This window comes from Chrysemys picta, chromosome 1 (genome assembly GCF_011386835.1).
Source record: "Chrysemys picta bellii isolate R12L10 chromosome 1, ASM1138683v2, whole genome shotgun sequence".
NCBI classification, from domain to species: domain Eukaryota; kingdom Metazoa; phylum Chordata; order Testudines; family Emydidae; genus Chrysemys; species Chrysemys picta.
In genome coordinates this window covers 112,844,646-112,858,487 of record NC_088791.1, presented here as the reverse complement: position 1 = coordinate 112,858,487, position 13,842 = coordinate 112,844,646, and the positions used below count along the sequence as shown (strand labels likewise).

The 13,842-nt window shown below is 44.3% G+C and overlaps 1 protein-coding gene across 8 annotated transcripts in view; it reads right to left on the bottom strand.

The window, feature by feature from the left end:
- Nucleotides 1-681: 681 nt before the first annotated feature.
- The window catches only part of IL17RA (interleukin 17 receptor A), a 42,441-nt gene continuing 29,280 nt past the window's right edge, over nt 682-13,842 (bottom strand). For 5 of the 8 annotated variants that reach the window (XM_024101995.3, XM_065582822.1, XM_065582797.1 and 2 more), the window contains 8 exons: nt 11,724-11,771; nt 11,474-11,634; nt 8,973-9,059; nt 8,463-8,541; nt 8,351-8,365; nt 6,367-6,468; nt 6,101-6,130; nt 682-5,442 (listed from right to left, as the gene is read on the bottom strand). In XM_024101995.3, coding sequence (XP_023957763.1) covers nt 3,935-5,442; nt 6,101-6,130; nt 6,367-6,468; nt 8,351-8,365; nt 8,463-8,541; nt 8,973-9,059; nt 11,474-11,634; nt 11,724-11,771 — 2,030 coding nt within the window. In that variant the 3' untranslated portion in view covers nt 682-3,934. The remainder of the gene's footprint in view (nt 5,443-6,100; nt 6,131-6,366; nt 6,469-8,350; nt 8,366-8,462; nt 8,542-8,972; nt 9,060-11,473; nt 11,635-11,723; nt 11,772-13,842) is intronic. The other 3 variants (XM_042849583.2, XM_065582805.1, XM_065582814.1) reach the window with 2 other exon arrangements.

The following is a 13,842-nucleotide window of genomic DNA, read 5'->3' as shown; positions in this document are numbered from 1 at the left end:
AGAACACAGTTCAGGCAGCACTTCTATTCTGAGCTCAGCACATTTTAAGATATTTCTTGAAAAGGACTTACCAAAACAAACAAAAACCATACAGGTAATTGCGAAGTCTTCATGGGCTTACAATGAAGCAAAAGCATTAAAAAAAGGCACCTCCGGCACCTTACTTTCCCCATCTCTAAGAGCAGTAACACTTATTTCTCCCTCAGTGGCCATAGGGCTAAATGGTCGTAGAGCATGTTGAGCCCAGTGCTATTTATTTGTTTAGCCCCAACCCACATGTTTGGTCCTATACAAAACATAAAATGAAGACCGCTCCTGGTCCCCGGCATTGTTATTTGCAGGAACTTTTCTGTTTGCTGCTTTGGGGCTGTACAGGCACAGCTAGACAGTTCCGGATGCTGATGGTCCTACATTCAGCCAACCAAATCCCACAGACAAATTTTGACTGCTGATGGCAAGTATGGTTGTGAGGAAGACAACTTTCAATGAGGGGTTTCCCTCCCGCTCCCTTGTCCCAGGTGGCCACCCCTGTTCCTGAACATTTTGGCATTTAATGACTGGCTCAATTTCATACTTCAGTGCTTTGTTTTGCGTTCAAGGGGGAAGTGTTCTGCATAGGTGAAGATCAAATGAAGGAGGACATTCTAGGTCCTTTAATCATTTCAGTGTGAGCATCTTCTAAAAGTATATTATTCCTTTAATTAAAAAAGAAAATTAGAAAAAAACAAGATACAATCAGTTATAAAAATACATCATTGTATTGGTTGCATAGGCAGAAATGGCAATGTGGAGTAATAGCTACTCAAAACTTTCATTTGAAAAGCCAATGTATAAATCATAGAAAAACAAAATACTTGAAGTTGTTCAGATGTAATCAGCATAGGCTGAAGAAAATCAGTTAGCCATCTCAGGAATGAACAAATGCTTCATGTAAATGCAAGACATAAGTTTACATCTTGTTGTCCAACATGTGCAATTAGCAAGGTGGAAAGGCAGGAGTCTTGTATGATCCCAAAATGGGAGAGGAAAAAAATGCAGTTTGGATTGGGGGCTTTTACTCCTCAAAAAGCCATTCCCTGATTGGCTGAGTTGAACAAGCTACCACAGTGCATGGGGTAATCTCCAGCTTTAAATAGGTTTACTTTTCTATCTAGCTGATCCCACAAGGGACAATGCTGGATTGTTCACTACAGAGAGTGTTCTCCTAGTTTGTTAAAACCAGTTTTGAAATCTCTCAACTGATGAAGTTTCCAGCACTACTTGTGGGAGATAACTCCGCAGTCTCCACTACTAGGAAATGTTTTTCTATGTTTAGCCTGAACTTCCTTTGTTCAAATTTACGTTAATACTAGTTACATCTCCAGAGATCATCTTACATTGGTTTCACTCCAGCATCCCTCACTTGTTGGTTATATTCCCCACGCTTAGGCAACATATGTTCAAGCTATGCGTACTATAGGGCTGTCAAGTGATTAGAAAAATTAATTGCAATTAATTGCAGTTTAAATCACACTATTAAACAATAATAGAATACCATTTATGTAAATATTTTTGGGGGTTTTCTATATTTTCAAATATAGGATCAGGGCTGGGGGCTCTGGGTTTCCACCCCACTCGGTGCTTCAGCCTCCCTTGCATGGGCAGTGTGTGAACCGTTGGCTGGGGGAGGCTAGCCCTCAGCCCAACCCCTTCTGCCTGAGGCCCCACTCCTGCCCCACTGGAGCCGAGCCCCTCCCACCTTGGCCACCATCCCAGTCCCACCCCAGGCTAGCCCCCTAGCCCCAAAGGAGCATCAGCAGGGTGGGCGGCTCCAGCCCTGGAGCACTGGGAAGGCGGGTAGTGCACAGCCCCAGCCCCCACCAGTCCCAGAGCGCGGGTGGCCGCAGCATGCCCCACCCCAGAGTGCGGGAAGGCAGGCGGCCCCAGCCAGACCACTGGGGGCTGGAGCAGTATGCGGGGAGCAGTGGTAAGCAGGGGTTGGGGCCACGCCTGGCTGTTTGGGGAGGCAGAGCCTCCCCCAGCCTATGCAACCTGCTGCCCAGGCCCCCTCAGGGCACAGGGCTCCAGCCCTCCTGCCACCTGGGAAGCCGTGGGCTGGGACTTCTTCAACCCCTCCCCCACTGCCTGGGGAGCTGCACTCTGGGGCTCCTTTAATCCTTCCCCTGCTGCCCGTGGAGCTGCAGACTGAGGCTTTTTCAGCTCCCTGCCACAGGCTTAACATGTTAATTTTGTTTTCAGTTAATCACAGCCATTAAATGTGATTGACAGCCCTGTTTACTACTACATTTTTCTTCCAAACAGTCTTTCAGACCCTTAATTGTGTTTACTGCTTTTCTCACCCTATCTCCAATTTGAAATCTTCCTGATATTGAGATGCCCAGAAATGAACACAATATCCTGGTTGGAACTATCAGTGCAACAGAAAAAACACATTTCCTCCCTGATCTAGGATGTGAAGACCATCTGCAGCCCCAAAGCACATTCTTTTTTCTGCTGTAATTACACTGCAAGCTCCTACCCCATTTTCTGACCACCAAGCTTACATTTCTTTTGGCGTTGCTGCTTTTCAAGTGCCTTCCACTCATCGTGGGTTGAGGGGAAAGTGCCAAGGAGACAAAACTACCCACTTACAAATGTTCATCCCAATTATTGCTCAGCATCCTGCTATGCTGCTTAATGGCCAGGCAAGTCCGGCAATGCCAACGTGTGTAATGCATTAGACAATCCCAGCACTCAGGTACCACCACAAGTGGGTCTACTGGGATCTGTCATCACTAGGGCCCTATCAATTTAATGGCATGAAAAACACGTCATGGACTGTGAAATAAGCCCTTTCCTGTGAAATCTGATGTCCCCTTGTTCCTAGGAGTGCCCCAGCAAAGGGGGCTCCTAGCTCTGGGTGGGCAGGGGAGGGACAGGACTTGTCCATCACCTCCTGCACAGCTGCTCTGGAGAGGGGGGGTGGGGAAGAGACCAGACCCAGCTGCAGGTGCCTCCACCTGCTGTAGGGTGCTCTCTGGGACTGGACAGCAGCCCCAGAGGTTCCTGCAGCTGGAGGAGGCTTGTGGAGTTGTGTCAGATCTGCCATGTGCTGCTAGGAGCACCCCAGCCAAGAGGGCTCCTAGCTCTGGCTGTGCAGGGGAGGGACAGTCCAGCTCTGAAGGCAGCACAGAAGTGAGGATGGCAATCCCAAGACCTCCCCTACAACAGGTTTGCGACACCCCTCCCCCCCAACACACACAAATCGCTTTGGGTCTGGACCCCCACAGTTACAACACTGAAATTTCAGATTTAAACATCTGAAAATGTGAAATTTACCTATCTTCAAATCCTGTGGCCATGAAATTGACCATAATGGACAGTGAATTCGGTAGGGCCCTAGTCATCACTGGTTGTGATCTGAGGTATAAATTACTTACTACAGCATTTACAATAAAGCTTAGCTAATAAACTGATATCAGAATCAGAGTCTTTATCCTCTCCTCCATAACTGTGACTTTAGTCCTCTACAATAAGCTGGAATGATGGTGTGACAGGCATCCTGAGAGATGCAGCCTGATGGACCACAATAATGTGCCTGTAATTAGTTCACAGTGGATTCTACACATGGTAGATTTCTTATGGAGTAACAGATTTAGTACCAATTCCTCCACAGCACATGCAGGGGACTAACATTGCTGTCATCTTCCTCCATTCAGAGATAGATTGGGAGGTAACAGTTGTGTTCTAAGAGGTATAGGTAGGTGGACCATACTGTATTCACTTGGCAAGTCGCCTCCGGGTGATATGCATCAGTTAGAGATTTCCTACTGATTAGAACATAGGACCCTTGTTTTACAAGGACGAGGAGACTGCTTGAAGAAGAGTGCTGAAATTATACACACTACCACCCTCCAGCCCTATTTTTCAAATGGGATGGTCCTGGACAGAGAGTCTAAGAGTCCGCTGCACAATGACCTGTGTCCATCATCCCACCCATGTGCTCCCAGACAGATTTCTGCTGAATTTCCTGGAAAAGCAGCTTCTGTTGGAGGCTCTTTAGACTGTCCAAGACCTCTGGAGAGAGATACCGAGAAGGCATCTTGTTTTCCTGTTCTTGGTCCTCCTCTTCCTCTTCCTCCACCAGATCATCAGGAGGCAAAGGGGAACATCTGGAGATGTAGCCCTGGTCTGATTGCACTGACTGTCTCTGATCTTTGCATGGGTTATTGAAAGCCACCTGCTGCTGCTGCTCTTCAGCATCTTCTTGACGGAGAGATGGCTCAGAAGGAATGATGCTTTGCTGGTAAAGAGAGTACATTAACCCCTCCAGCTGCTGCCTCATTTCATTTGGGAGGTGGTCTGCAGATCTCTGGTTGTCTGATGATGGGACATCAAAATCATCATGAAGGATGATGCTGTTCCTCATTGGGACACTAGTCTCCAGCAGAGGGATTCCTTCCATCCAATCTGTGTTGGTCAGCACCTGATGACTAGTTGCATTTTTACCTCCTGTAATAGAAATTGGCTCCACCATCTGAACTGGAGGTGCCTCATCCATGGGAATTGTCAGGGTCTGGGAAGTTGGATTCCCTTGTGGATTAAGCTGAAGCTGCAGTTTAAAATTTCCACCCACATTTTCATTCACATGGAGGCTAACTGCACAACAGCCATTGGGATCAGGCTCTTGAACATGCAGCTGCTGTTTTATAATTACATCTCCATTACCCGGCATGAATTCTTCCAGTATTTCCTTGTCCAGAGACTCATCTTCTGAGCAGGTGTTCTCTCTCTCAAACCAATCAGGGTACTTTGCCTGCCATTCCTGGAATGTCTGTACTGCCTCCTTCAACTTCCAGCCATTGGAGTTTTCCGCGTAGTTTTCAGCGGTGATCTCCTGGATTTGATGGATCCGCCCCGGTTCAAACTTCTCCATATCCTGGATCAGAAAGTAAATGTCCTCAAACCTGTCCATCAGCTGGTACTTGGATGTGACATTGAACGGGTCAGGAATATCCTTATCCTCACTTATGCCCTCAAAATAGCAGACTATGTACATGCCAAAACAAGCTGGCTTCTTGAAGTCTGGCAGGATCAAATTCAAGGCTGGAGTGAACAGGTCTCCAGTAGGCTGCCTTTGATCTTGCTTGAGAGAGACAGCTGTTCCCTCCTTCCCAAGCATAGCCTGCCATTTGGCCCGGGTGCCCCGAGAACACAAAATGATGATCTTTGAAGATAGTTCTTCCATTTCTTTTTTCTGTCGAGTAAGCCAGGGTAAGGCCCCGATCTCTGAAATCTGACGCTTTTCCAGCAGATCCAGGACTACCTCAGTACCACAGACTGTGATCAAGAACTGGGCAAATTTCAGTACCACATCTACATAGAGTGGGTGGTCAGCAGAGTACACAATCCAAACCTTCCGGGGCCTCAGGGATGGTGGAGTCAGCTGTGGAGGTAACAGCTCTGAAAAAAGGTGAAAAGAGTACAATTGTTCATTCCAATAACATTTGCTGAAGCAGTATCTGGGTAATCCAGAAGCAATTAGCTGACCAAGGACACACCAGACAGATAAATACAACATGGCAAGATCCAATCTCCACAAAGCCAGAGACATGGTCCCTCCTCCCTCTCCTGATGTTCTACCACAAGCAAAAAAAAGAAAGAGCGCTCTCTCAGCCACCATTTTATTCTAGTGAAAAAGCCAAGCAACTCTAAAAGCCCTCCTTCAAGCCCGCAAGCGAAAGCTGAGCTCCCTGTCCTGACAGGTCCCCAAGCAATCAAGCTTAGCTCTAGGACACACAGATGGACAAATGTAGTCACAGTCCATTCTCATCTCATTTGCAGATCCATAGTTTCTAAAGGATTTCATTAGATAAAGCAGCAGCCCCCTGGGGGAAGGCAAAAGCTTCACACCTGGGTTGTTCTCTGTCCAAGGCTGCTAGTGTCCCATAAGTCCCTTTTGGTTAAAGAGAACAGCTTTAAAGTTGCAGAGCAATCTTTTGGTATCAAGAAACATCAATAGCAAATTAATCCTAGTATAGACTCCAAAGGGCAGTTAAGGCAGGTTCCTAGAATGTGCAGCATGAAGGGACTCTCCTACAGCATAGAAAGTATCTCTTACCATGGCTGCTATAATTCCTGTGCTGGCGGCCTGAAAGAGAAAAAAATACATGATCAAATCTAAAGAAATTTGAATTATGTTTTTAGATTGTGCCCTTCAAAGACCAGAAAGCAAAACACCTTACAGTGGGCTGAAGGAAAAGTTTGTACTGGCAGTTCCCTGACCGCAGAGCATCACACAAGGATTCAGGGAAGTAAATGAAGAGAAATGAGGGAGCGGCATAAACGTGCCTCTGAGTCTCACTCCCCAGCTGACATCATCCTTACCTACTTGTCTTCGGGTCATGTAAATAGCACCAGCTATGATTGATCCCACCAGTAAAATGCAGATGCCAGTGATACACCAGTATAGCCACATAATCGGATCATCTATGGCACAAGAAGAGCAGAATAAGACACAACTTTACATGGCCAAGGAGTCTCATCCAGCAACAAAATGCTGTACTGAACACCAGAAGTCAGCTGAACAGCAGCACCCTGTCCCCAAAAATACTGGGAAGTAGCAGGAAGAAGGAAACCCACTAATTCCTCCTTATAGCACCAAAGTAGCAACACTGCAGTTATGGCTGAGAACGCTTCAATTCCTATTTTCAGATGCTTAACTTTCTCTTTTTTTTTTTTTAAAACTCCTTTGGGATGAAATGTCTCATGTTTGTTCAGACCAGAGGCAAATTCTTTTGGAAATTTGGGAAAGATTCCATTTAGCTGCTTGAGCTAGCACAGCCTGATAAGAGGGTTTTAAACAGTAGAAAAAACCACCCAAACGGTACACATATATATTAAAATATGTGACAAGCTGACACAGAATGTTCCTGTGTCCACACCCTACACATGACTGTAATAATTTTTGTGCAAGGCATGTTTAGTAAGGTATAATTTGAAATTTCATGGTTTGTTGATCAGTATCGTCCTGATAAAATGTGTGTGGCAACAGTCTGTGATTTTATAAGATTCCACTGTGTGGTGTTAACACCACATGCTCCAAGCAGAAGTTGGCAAATATTCCTTTGTTTAAGACAGGCCTGTTTGCTGCTTAAATGCATATTAAGCAAAGCAAACAGACATCAAGCAGGAAGAGAAACAAAAGAATCTCCAACAGGTGAGGAAAAAGCAGCAGGGAACAACCTTCCCCATACACCTTTTGTCTCCTGGTATGCAGCTGGAAATGTTTTTCAAGTGGGAGACTGAAACTATAAAAAGGACGGACAAATATGCCCCTTGCCCATTCCCAGCACCTGAAGCAACAAAGGAAGCATTTGCTAGATTCGGGAAGAAGAGGTCCTTGACCCAAGAAGTTTGGTCAACAGTAAGACTGCTGAAGGCATGTGGTGAAAAAAACTGCTTTGAATCTAACCTAGTCTGTTAAATTAGGCATCAGTTGCATTTTGTCTTTATTTTTCTTGTAACCATTTTGACTTATGCCTAATTACTTGTGCTCACTTAAAATCTCTTTGTAGTTAATCAACTTGTTTTATTGTTTTATCTAATGCAGTGTGTTTTAATTGAATTGTCTCGGAAACTCCATTTGGGGTGGCAAGTTGTGTGCATATTATTCCTTTAAAGAGATAAGGGACTTTAAATATAACATATTGTCCAGGAGAGGGCTGGGCTGTACAGGACATACATTTCTTGGGGGGGGGGGAAATCTAAGACTGGCGTGTTGTTGGGGTCACCATGCAGAATAACCAAGGCTAGTGAGAGGCAGAGTATAACCCCAGTGTGGCTGGTAGGCTGCAGTTACACACAGACACTCTGTGTGGCTTGTATGCTGGAAGACTGTGACCTTCTTCATCAAGGCATTGTAAGGCACCCAATGTTGCTGGTCAGGGATGACACAGCTGCTAATTAGCCTGCATTGTGCCCTTGTATGTCACATGCAGCTTTTACTGTGTAAATTCAAACTGCTGAGCAAAACAGAAAGTCAGTCATGCTCCCCCTGGCCACACATTGCTTTGTTTTTAAGAGACATACTTCTAAACAAGTAGTTCCTTTAAGAAAAGATGCACATTATATATATTGTATACAAGCTCTCTCTTTGAATACAAAATAAGACAGCTCTGTTAGATTTCTGCATTCTGGAGTGAACACACCTAAAGCCTGTGTGTAGCAGGGTGACTACTTAGAATAATCCCACACCTTGCATGTATTGTCTCACATGCAAGCAAAGTTAGTTTATTATCTATACTACATATAGAGTAAAATAACCACAAAGGAAGATTTTAATAGGAATAGGAATGAGTTATTGTCTTACCTGCAGGATATGTAGCTGCAAAGGAATCAAACATAGAACAGAAAGTTAGATCAAGGCTCAGCTATCACCTATAAAATAATGCAAATCTAATGTAGAGGAAAGGAGTCCTCACGTGGAGCAACTGAGGGACATGGGATGACAGCAGGATGTCTCAAACAGTCGGTGCCACACATGGTAAAGAATGGTTGAATCTGGAGTTGAAACAAATCAGGAAATCAGAAAACAGTACTGGAAGTAACTAACTTGCTTTACCCTGTCTCCCATTGCAAATTTCGAGACAAAAATTTTAATCCCATTTTTTCTTCAAGATGTTAAAGGATTACAGATTCTGGGCCTACTCCATATACACAGACAAGAACTGGCCATTAGAGGTGCCTACAGCTATGTCAGTCCCAGTCTCTCTCAGGAGTGATTAGTATGGGGAAAATGATGTAAGGACGAACCACTGTCTACAGAGAATTCATCGATGTGTATGATGTTCTTTCAGAAGTGTACATAATTTTTCGTGGGCAACTGGGGATTAGTCATGGACAGAACTCCGTGTTGTACAAACAACCTAATATTCAGAGATTGTTCACCACTCTCCCTCTCCTCCCTTGAGTGAAAAGAATTGAGATCCTACCTGTACTTTGTATCTGCAACAGGCTTTTAAGTTCTCCTTGATTTTGACAGTGACATTCACACGGTGCTGCTGTCCACTCTGCAGAGTCTAACAGACAAAAGGATTACAAGGAAAGGCAGAAGAAAATGGCATAAAGCTCTGAAGAAGGGAGGGAAAATGAGGATGAGAACAGTGGGAGTATGTGGGTCACAAGATGTTACGGTGCTAGGCACAGGGAGAGTTTATAATAGACTTTAATAGGAGCTGAGAGCAGCCCTACAGAAGAATAATATAGTGAGGGTCCCACAGCAACAAGCAGTGGGACATGTTATAATTAAGGCTCCGATTTAGTCACGGAGGTCACAGAATCTATGAATTCAGCCCTGTTGGCTGGGAGCGGCAGGGTCCCACAGTGAGGTACCCTGCCACCTGAGGAAGCAGTGTTCCCAAGCTCCCAGCTGCTGTGGGCAGGGGGGATCCCTGCAGCTCTCCGGCCGCAGTTGGGGGTTGCCCTGGAACTCTCAGCCACCCGGCATCTGCCCAGCCCCTTCCCATTTTGTCATGGATATTTTTTAGCAAAAGTCAAGAACAGGTCACGGGCTTCCATGAATTTTTCTTTATTGCCCGTGACCTGTCCCTGATTTTTACTAAAAATATCTGAGACAAAAATCTTAGCCTTAGTTATAATACTCCCTTAATTGAATACATGTATTAAGTAGAGATGGGCTAACAGACTTTTTGGTTCGCTCGCAATTCTGAAAAAAAGAAAAAAAAATGGTTTCAAGTCAAACAAAACATTTTATTTTAATTTGAGCATTTTTAATGTTTATTTTAAAATAAAATTAAAGGACGTTTCAAAATAAACTAATTTTGAACAAAAAACTCAAAGAATTTTGTTTAGAAAGTGTCAAAACAAAATGTTTTGATTTTTTGGACTTCTGTTTTGTTTTTTTTTAATACCTGAAACAATTCAAAATTGACAAATTTTCAAAATGTTTTGGTATCTCCAAGTTTTCATTTTTTACCAAAAAATGTTTAATCAAAAAGTTTTGCCCAGGCAAGTGATTGACATCTATGGACTATGGAATACAACTGATATCCTCAGGGACAAGATTCCTTGTGACTAAGGCTAAGATTCAATCATGAGTATTTTTAGTAAAAGTCATGGACAGGTCATGGGGCCGTGATTTTTTGTTTTTTGCCCGTGACCTGTCCCTGTCCATGACTTTTATTAAAAATAGTAATGATTGAATCTTGGAGCGGGGGACGCTGTGGAGGGAAAAGCCGGTGGCCTGCTATGACTCAGGCCCCTGCCAAGGGGTAGAGCACCCCAGGGGGCCCACTGCTGCTCCGGCCGCCGCCGGGGGGAGGGAGCCCCGGGGCTACCAGAGCTGCGGCTGGTGCGGCTGCCTGAGAGACCACCCAAGCATCTGGCTGCAGAGCCGTTCTAGCAACAGCCAATGTCGCTGTCTCCAGGGCCAGCTGGTTGGGTGGCTCTAGGTCAGCTACACCGACTGCTGCAGAAGTCATGGAGGTCATAGGACATCATGGAATCCGTGACTTCCATGACCTCTGTGACAAACACGGAGCCCTACTTATGACAACTGGCAGGGCCTTATACCTCTGCCAGATATTTTTAGCTGTACGTGCCACATTAGTGATCCTAGTATGCATCAATACACAGAGTAAATGGGATGCTGGAAATGGAAGGAATGGGACAGACCACACATACACAATTGCTAGCTAAACCCTTGCCGTGGGGATGGGAAATGGTGTCAATTTTCAGGAGTTTTTTTCCACAAGTTCCTCAGGATGGGCAGACCCTAACACTGGTATTTGGAGTTCTTCTTTTGAGAGTCAAACTTCATAGATTATAAGGCCAGAAAGGACTACTGATCATTTAGTCTGCTCTTCTGTGTAACACAGGCAACAGAACTTCTCTGAATTAATTCCCATTTGAACTAAAGCATATCAGTTAGAAAAAACATACAACTTTGATTGAATTAACTGCCAGTGATGGAAAATCCACCACAAGCCTGGGTAAATTGTTCCAGTGGTTAATTACCCTCATTGTTAAAAGTGTGCAACTTCTTTCTAGTTTGCACTTGTCTAGCCTCAACTTCCAACCATTGGATCTGTGTCTGCTAAACTGAAGACCTCTGTGAATTTTTTATTCCCCAGGTAGGTACTTCTAGACTGATCAAATTACCCCTCAATCTCGTTTGCTAAACTGAACAGGTTGAGCTACTTGAGTCCCTCAATATAAGGCATATTTTCTAATCCTTTAATTTTTCTTGTAGCTCTTCTCTGAAACTTGATCCTTCACTCCCCAGCCCCCTAGGAGTAAAATTCCCCAAGCAAATTCAAAATAAATTCACAAAAATAGTTCTTAGGAAATAACTGCTCAGTTGTATTCATGAGCTCTCTCTGGATTGGGGCTCATGCCGATTGTTGAGCGAATGTGGAAAAGGGGTTTCAGTTTTGGTTTGTGGCAGCAGAAGTGTGAGAGGGAAGATGGTTACCTCATAAATATCATGTGTGGTCTCTCTACATTGCTTTTCATCATCTGTGAAACTGGTCACATGGATCCGGTATTGGGCTGACTCCATCCCTGGGTTAAAACTCACCAACAGAGAATTGTCATCTAGACTTTTGCCATGAATACTGGGCTCCCAGAGGCTGCCTGCAAGTAGTGTAAAATATCCCAGAATTACAAAATGGGCCACCTTTCAACTCCCACAGCTCTAACAGACTGAGACAGACCCACTTTACCGATCTTCATACATGGCATGGTTCTTTTCATCACAGGGTCCCAGCAATCTGCAGCAAAAAGACAGTGTGTTAGGTCTTGACACAGAAATGTTACACTTAAATTCAGAGTGCTGAACACACATTTTCTCATTTTTAGTCTACTTTAGAAGGATGGAGCCCTTTGTTTCAGTGCAGCCATCACCAAAGTTGTTAGTCACTAACCACAATAATTAAAAGCAGTATATCACTGCTGTCCAAGTGTGGACCATCTTCTCTACTCAGGTCATTTTTTATGGATCATTCCAGGACAAAACTTTCAAGTGGTAAAGGACTATTCCAGGGGTCGGCAACCTTTCAGAAGAGGTGTGCTGAGTCTTCATTTATTCACTCTAATTTAAGGTTTCGCGTGCCAGTAATACATTTTAACGTTTTTAGAAGGTCTCTTTCTATAAGTCTAAAATATATAACTAAACTATTGTTGTATGTAAAGTAAATAAAGGTTTTTAAAATGTTCAAGAAGCTTCATTTAAAATTCAATTAAAATGCAGAGTCCCCCCAGACCAGTGGCCAGGATCCGGGCAGTGAGAGTGCCACTGAAAATCAGCTTGTGTGCCACCTTCGGCATGCGTACCATAGGTTGCCTACCCCTGGACTATTCTGTAACCTTTGCTGAGGGAAGGTGTGTGCAAAGAGGGAGGTGTGTACTAAGCTCTAAAGAGGTGAGTTGTGATTTTATACTGATCTCGGGAAGTAGAGAGGTTCACAGCCACAGACCCCTCCACCAAAGATGTCCTGCCACCATCTCCAATGAGTTTACCCCAGGGTTCCATTAGCTGGCATACCCTTGTTGACTGACATTCTTCTGCAGTTACCTTGTTTCTCTCTGAGCTTGACTTGGCAGATTGGATTGTTGAGTCTGTGAAGATCAACAAGCAGGCTGGTCCAGCCTCAAACATTTACGAGCCAACTGACTACTTGGGCTCTATAACTCTCAACCCAGTCTGATCTTCTTCCAGTGGAGGGAGGAGGGAGAAGGGAGAAAGGAAGGAAGAACTCACTGCCTACTCTATCCTCCAGCAGAGGGAAAACTCCTCATAACCTGAACCTCTGACTTTCATTTTGGGGTCCCACAAATCATAAGCCAAGCCCCAATCAACAGGGAGCTCTGCTGCTCAGTTCCACCTCACAATATAAGATTTATGGGAACAAAGGAGGACGGAAGTAAGAGGCACTATTTTCAACTGGTAAGAGTCAAGTATAAATCTGAAAACCTAGAGCCTACCCTGCTTTCCCAACTGTACACTCAGGGTCCTGTGAGTTTCGTGATTTCACACCTAGAGATTCACTACCAAATTCATCCTTTGCAGCAGAACTGTGTTCAGAATTTAAACTCCTATTAAAATAAATTGTGGGCAAATTTTCAAGCCTCGGTGCTTTAGTTAGGCTCCTAAATCAAATTTTAGGAGCCTAAATAAAAAGTGGCCAGTGTAGTCAGTGGAGTTCCTGTGAAAAATCTTTTTAGGGGGAAATTTTCAAAGGCACAAAGGGCTGTTCGGTACCTCACCCTACTGAGTCACCAGGAGTTGACTGCCTATCTCCAATTTTGCCTTTGAAAATCTTTCCCTAAATATGATTTTAGAAGCCTAATTTTAGGCATTCTGTTTGAAAATTTTGGCTTATGTTTTTAGCCCTCCTGGTTGTCAAGATAACTGACAAAGCGAAACGCATGCAGTGCTGTTTCTGAGTTTGCAGAGAGCCTGAAAGATTAGCTCACAGGTGTGAGCTACCTCATTCACCTCAACAGGAGTCACTTCCACTTATTTCACTGCTGAGCATTTTAGCAGAAACACCCAACAAATGCATTTGCTCCAGAATCCATACGGTCGCCCAGACTGGCTACTGTTTTGGCTATTTTTCATATTTAATTCTGAATCTCAATTTAAAAAAAAAAAACTTCTGAAACTGCTGCAGAATTTCCAGTTTACCACATTGGAACCCTGCAAAATCCAGGAACTGGACCACAGAATTTCAGCTCAGCTTTTCACAGAACACATAATGGCTTTTGCACGTCTCACTCTAGGTAACAGTGGCTCCTGCGGATGGAAAAGTTTATTCTCTGCACTCTACTCTCCAAGCAGAG